The sequence below is a fragment of the Sceloporus undulatus genome, chromosome 2, assembly GCF_019175285.1.
Source record: "Sceloporus undulatus isolate JIND9_A2432 ecotype Alabama chromosome 2, SceUnd_v1.1, whole genome shotgun sequence".
Lineage (NCBI taxonomy): Eukaryota > Metazoa > Chordata > Lepidosauria > Squamata > Phrynosomatidae > Sceloporus > Sceloporus undulatus.
Genome location: NC_056523.1, coordinates 3,818,733 through 3,825,460, shown reverse-complemented (window position 1 = coordinate 3,825,460; position 6,728 = coordinate 3,818,733). Strand labels below are relative to the sequence as shown.

The window sequence follows — 6,728 nt, the reverse complement described above, 5'->3', positions numbered from 1 at the left end:
GTGCCTGAGGTGTGCACATGCACGCTCCTGCAGCTGCGCACCTATATTCAAGACAATGGGACTTGAATATAGGTGAAACTCCATTTTTGTGAGGGCATCCAGAACAGATCCCCCATGAAAAGGAGGCATGATTGTAGGGTTTTTTGTAGATTACTAACAAAAAGAACACATAGATCTATGTATTTTTAATATCCTGGGATAGCTGGGAGGCAGGCTTACCTGCTCTTTACTTTTGTCTGTTTTGTTGCTCACATGTGCTCAGTACATGGTTCTGGAGGCAATTATTACTTACCCTGCCTACTGTAGGCAAGCATTGACAGCAACAGTAGGATTGGCTAGAACAGAATCCCATCCTTTCCTAGCTCAAACCTTGGTTATTGCATTGCTTACTACAGATATGCTGGAGCAGCCTAGCACACAAAGCCTGTTTCTCCAGCCCTCCTCCACCATTTTCTCAATGGCAACATTGCTGCTAAAACATCCAGCTAGACAGAGAGTAAGAAAGAAAATGGAGGCAAGTGGGTGTAAAAACACCGTGTAAAAAGGAGCTTCACTGCAAAAAGCTGAGGTATGTCTGCACAGTGCTCTGTTGGGAGATGTGCACAGATACTATGAATATGCAGAGGCTCCTAGGCTGGAGAAAATAGCAAAAACAAGAATGCCTGATTAGATGCGTATCTGCTGACCAAGACAGGCCCCCTGCATGACCAGAGCCTAAACCGGAGCACTGGCCACAAGTACAAAGGGCAAAAAATATCATCTTTATGCCAATGACACAGTTATATTTTCCTACTCCAGAACTTTCTTCTGATATTGAACAACATGCTACATTATGTCTCTCACTTATCTCATCATGGATGCTTCATCGGCGTCTAAAACCTAACACGGCTAAGACAGAATTACTAATATTTCCTCCAAAACCTACTTTACAATATACATTTTCTACCAGTCAATAATGTTGCCATTCATCCTGTGAAGGAAGCACATAGCCTTGACTTTTTAAAATATTCTTCTTCTTTGTCCTTTCTAGCCAGGTCATACCAATGTTTTCTTTATGCAGTGTGCCTGCGTCATACACGGACACACTATATGTGGCTTATAGCATATGTAGAAAGCCACACGGGAGCACACAGGGCGCAAGTGGCGTGTCCCATCAAAAGTAATGGGGCACACACCCATGGCACGAACCTGCTGCGCCACCATGCACGAGCACCATTACTTTCAATGGGGCTCGAGCATACGTGGGATTTTTTACGCAGGGGGGTCCGAAACAGATCCCCCACGTAAAAAAGGGTGCACCGTAATATTGCTAAAATTAGACCTTTTCTATCGGCTTCTACTGCTAAGACCTCAGTTCATACCCTAGTTAACTCCCGCCTTGACTGCTGCAATCTTCTTTTGATGGGGCTTCCACTTCCACCTTAGTCCTCTGATTTCCATTCAACATTCTGCTGCTAAGGTTATTTTTTTAGCTCATTGCTTTGATCACGTCACTCCACTTCTAGCATCTCTACAATGGTTACCCATTCCTTTTAGGATTCGGCACAAGTTTCTTCTCTTAACGTTTAAAGCTTTACACAACCTAGCTCCCCCTTATCTGTCAGTCCTTATTTCATCTTATCATCCTGTTCGAGATTTGTGGTCCAGGAGCTCGGGGTTTCTTACCCAGCCAAGGATTTCTTCTTCCTTGACTCGGTTCATTCTTTTCATTTGTTGCATCATACTCCTGAAACCACCTCCCTAAACATCTGCGGACGATCTCTTCTCTATTTAGCTTTAAATCTGGATTAAAAAATTTCTTGTTCTCAGAAACATTTGGTACTCTAGCTTAATATTGTTTTATAATTTAGATTTCACTATATGTATTATGTTTTCACAGTTTTGTATTTTAGTTGCATAACTTGCTTAATTTTGTATAGTTTATATTTTATGACTTTTAGATTGTCTGCCATTGGCAGATTATATGCTGTTTTGATGATGCCTGCAAAGTGCCATGCAAATTTATGGCGCTATATAAATAAACATTAATAATAATAATAATAATAATAAATTACAAAAAAACAGGATTTTTCTGCTTCATGTTTAGGTCCTGAGGACAGGAAAATGTCACCATTTAACATGGTAGTCAGTAGACATCATGTGTCAACAAAGGGAGAAAGGGGAAAGAAATTCCCCCTCAGGTTATATGACCACACAACCTATCGTCTTGGACTGCATCCACACTGCAGAAATAATCCAACCACACCAAAATATACACTGACATCATTTTAACTGCTATAGCTCAAAGGTATGGACTATGAAACTTGTAGCTTACTGTGGTACCAGAGCTCTCTGACAGAGAAGGCTAAATATCTCACAAAAATGGAAATTCCATAGAACTCAGCCTCAGCAGATAAAATGGTGTCAAACTGGATTATTTCTGCAGTATGGATGCAGCCATGGTCAGAATGTGATGAGTTGGGGAGTACCTCATTAATAAAACAGATCCTCCATAATTGATGCTATGTGTCTTAGCTATTGGATGGCCTGCCAAGAAAACAAAATACTCCAAATAATTCCAAGGTTAATTGAATTAACATATAACCGCAAGATATTTTCAAATCACATGATTTGAAAAAAATACCATCAAAAGGGATTATACAGTAATAGATTTGTAAAGCAGAATCTAGAAGTACTGTCACTCCAAACAAAAAGTATTTCACATGTTCATTTTATCTCCAGTGTGAACTTTTTGATGCTCAAAAGGGTTAAATCCAGAGGAAAACATTTCCCACACTTTCAGCAGTTTTATGGTTTCTCTGCTGTGTGGATTTTCTGATCAGTCACAAGAGTAGACTTGTCAGAAAAACATTCCCCTCACTGCTGTCATTTGTATGGTTTTTCCCCTCTTGTATTGATTCACTAATGAGTCACAAGGGCTGGTTTTTGAGCTAATTTTTTTTCACACTACTGGTATTTTATAGTTTGTAATTTTTTCACATTGCTGGTATTTCATAGAATCAGAGTTGGAAGAGACCACAAGAGCCATCCAGTCCAACCCCTGTCTCACTAATCCAGGTGTCCCCCATCCTATATCCATGCATTTCATTTTTCTGCCCTAAGTGTAGTACCTTACACTTCTACATGACGAAATTCATTTTGTTAGCTTCGACTCAGCTTACTAATCTATTCAGGACTTCTTGAATTTTGATCTTGTCCTCTGGGATATTATGATCAAAATTCAAGAAGACTTGATGACTTATGATGTATGAGTTATCAAACTCATCAGGTGTGAACTGCAAGGAAAACTTTCTATACTGCTGGCATTTCTATGGTTTCTGTTGTGTGAACTTTGATGAATAACAATATATGACTTCTCTGTAAAAATAAATCCACAGTGTTTGCTCTCCTGTGTGGACTCCGATGATTTGCAAGGGCAGACTTGTAAGTAAAACATTAACCACAGTGCTGGCATTTGTATGTTTTTTCTCCTTTGTGGATTCTGGTGTTTTTTTAAGGTGTGATTTGCAAGCAAAACATTTCCCACATGGCTGGGATTTGTATGGTTTCATTCCTGTGTGGACTGTTATGAATTACTAGGGCTGATTTGTGAGAAATACATTCATCAAACTGCTGGCATTTGTACGGTTTCTCTCCTGTGTGGACTCTCTGATGCTTCACAAGGACTGACTTGTATGCAAAACATTTCTCACACTGCAGGCATTTGTATGGTTTCTCTCCTGTGTGGACTCTCTGATGCTTCACAAGGGAAGACTTGTCAGCAAAACATTTCCCACAGTGCTGGCAGTTGTACGGTTTTTCTCCTGTGTGGACTCTCTGATGCTTCACAAAGGAAGACTTGTCAGCAAAACACTTACAACAGTGTTGGCATTTGTATGGTTTCTCTCCTGTGTGGATTCTCTGATGTGTTACAAGGAATGACTTGCAAGCAAAACATTTCCCACACTCCTGGCATTTGAAAGGTTTTTCTCCTGTGTGGACTCTTTGATGAATCTCGCAGTCCGAACTGCGAGCAAAGCATTTTTCGCAGTGCCGGCACTGGAATGGTTTCTCACCTGTGTGGACTCTCTGATGAGTGATAAAGTCTGACCTGTAAGCAAAACATTTCCCACACTGATGGCATTTGTATGGTGTCTCTTCTGTGTGGACTATTTGATGTTTCACAAGGGTTGACTTGTGAGAAAAACATTTTCCACACTGCTGGCATTGGTATGGTTTCTCTACTGTGTGGACTGTCTGATGCTTCACAAGAAATGACTCGCAAGCAAAACATTTCCCACATTGCTGGCATTTGTATGGTTTCTCTGCTGCGTGGACTCTGTGATGCTTCGCAAGGGAAGACTTGTCAGCAAAACATTTTCCACATTCCTGGCATCTATATGGTTTCTCTCCTGTATGGACTCTCTGATGAGTGACAAGGGCTGACTTGTAAGCAAAACATTTTCCACACTCCTGGCATTTGTATGGTTTCTCTCCTGTGTGGACTCTCTGGTGCATAACAATAAATGACTTAGAAGCAAAATATTTCCCGCACTGCAGGCATTGGTATGGTTTATCTTTTGTTTGGGCTCTCTGATGTTTCACAAGGGCTTGCTTCTCACAAAAAAAATTGCCATACTGCTGGCATTTGTATGGTTTCTCTCCTGTGTAGATTGTTGGAAGCATTACATGGTCTCCTAAAGAGAAGAAGGACAGAGAAGACTGATTCGCAGTATTAAGAGAGCAAGGGCCTCTGGAAGCAATAATGGGGTAAGCAAGCTCAAGGAGGAACATACATTTGTTGTTAACTGCCCTCAAATCAACCACAACTCATGGTGAGTTTCTGTATGAGACATCCCGATAACCTCCTGTCCCCAACTGCTCTGCTTAGGTGCTGTAAATTCAGGCCTGTGGCATTCTTAATTGACTCTAAACATCTGGCATGCAGATTTTCTATTTTATCTGTTACCTTTTTCTTTCCCTATCATTATTGTCTTCTCTAGTGAGTCATGCCTTCTCATGATGTGGCCAAAATATGACAGCCTCAGTTTTGTAATCTTGGCTACCAGGGAGAGTTCAGGCTTCATCTGCTCTAGGCCCCATTTGTTTGTTTGTTTTTGGCCATCCATGGCATCCTAAACACTTTTCTCCAGTACCACATCTCAAAGGAGTTGATTTTCTTCCTATCTCCTTTCAGAGAAAAATCTTCTATGTGCTCTTTCCTTTCCTTCATAGATATTTGCTAAATGGAATCCCTTAATATGTCTGAAATCAAGGTCCTGAGCCAGTTGGTACCAATTCATTCAAACCAGTTGTTAAATTTTGTCAGGTTCACAGCTGCCTCACAATACCTGAGGCACCTATCCTGGCCCTTTTACTGACTTTCCCCAGAGGTACCTTCCTGTCCGCACATAGCTACACTGCCTTTTTTTTTGCTCTTGCTCTCCCCTCCCACCTCCCATTTCTCACTGCCTTCCATTCCTCCCTCCATTCACCAACCTTCCCACCTGCCCTCATGCTCATCTGCAGTGCTTCAGCATTTCATCTTCAGCATCTATTCCCTGCCATTCTATTTTACACATTGTCTCTCTCTGTCTCTCTCTGACCCACGCACTCTCAGATATACACAGAGTGTGATGCAAGAAAGAGACACCTTGAGGCCCATTTGGTGAAAAGGGATAATAAATATACAAATAAATCAATAGGAAAGGCTGTGAAAGGGGCTTGGAGGTGGGCCCCAATTTTGATGAATCGGGAGGAACCCAGAGGGCACTCCCCATTATACCAGCTGGAAAAAATGAAATAATGTTTTGCTCCTTAATATCCCCTAACATTGTGAGGAGGAGGTGGAGGCAGTTTTGCCACTCTTCAGCTGGAAGCTGTTTTTTCAAGAGGAAATTGGAAGCCTGTCCAGAGCCTGGAAAGGTTAAGAGGGGGCAAAAGCTCAGTGAACTTGCTCTGGGATGTGTTTAAGAACGTTTGAGAGCAACGAACATTAACTGCCATGGTTCTTTCCTATGAAATCCTAGGATTGGCAATTTTGGAATGAGTATTTAGAATCCTCAAATAGAGAGCTCTAGTGCCTCACTAAACTACAAATTCCAAGATTCCACATGATGTTGCCTTGACAATTAAAGTGGAATTATGGTGCTATGACAATGTAGTATGAAAGGACCTTCCCATCTCTGTAAGAAGGGCAATGGGTCCAAATTCCTTACCCAGGTATGACACATTCTTATAGTTTTCCATCATCACCCCGTTGTACAAAAATCTCTGGTTCTGATCCAACAGTTCCCATTCTTCCTCTGTGAAGTACACAGCAACATCCCCAAAGGTCACCTGCAATAGAAAATAGCCCTCATCCAGACAGTGACTAAGCAAAAGGGGAGGAAAACACATAGTGCATCCCAAATATTATTTGATCAGAATACCAACAGACTGGAACATGTTTGAATATTCTCCCATCTCTTTTCCTTAACTCCCTACATCTTGAAGGATGAGTCCTTGATGATCTAAGGCACGTTACAGACCGCCCGTTTGGGGCGGTCTGTAGGCGCTCCTTTCCCCGCCAGATCAGGACCTCAACTGCCAGACCGGCAGCCTCCGAGGCCCTGATCTGCCACTTTCCAGGCTGCTTCCCCGGGGCCTGGAAAGGGGTGTCCTTGGGTCTTCAAGCCCCAAGGACACCCGGTGGCGGCGGGGAGGAGGAGAAAGGGGCCACTTGGCCCCTTTCTCCTCTGTGTCGCTGG

General features: G+C 42.1%; 1 protein-coding gene across 1 annotated transcript; it reads right to left on the bottom strand.

Annotated features, from left to right (window-relative positions):
- Positions 1 to 1,044: 1,044 nt before the first annotated feature.
- LOC121922997 (zinc finger protein OZF-like) lies at positions 1,045 to 6,393 on the bottom strand. Its single transcript, XM_042453051.1, has 2 exons — positions 6,198 to 6,393; positions 1,045 to 4,676 (listed from the first exon to the last, which is right to left on the bottom strand). Exons 1-2 carry the CDS (start codon positions 6,376 to 6,378, stop codon positions 3,493 to 3,495), a joined length of 1,365 nt encoding a protein of 454 aa, XP_042308985.1. The 5' UTR covers positions 6,379 to 6,393; the 3' UTR covers positions 1,045 to 3,492.
- Positions 6,394 to 6,728: the final 335 nt, after the last annotated feature.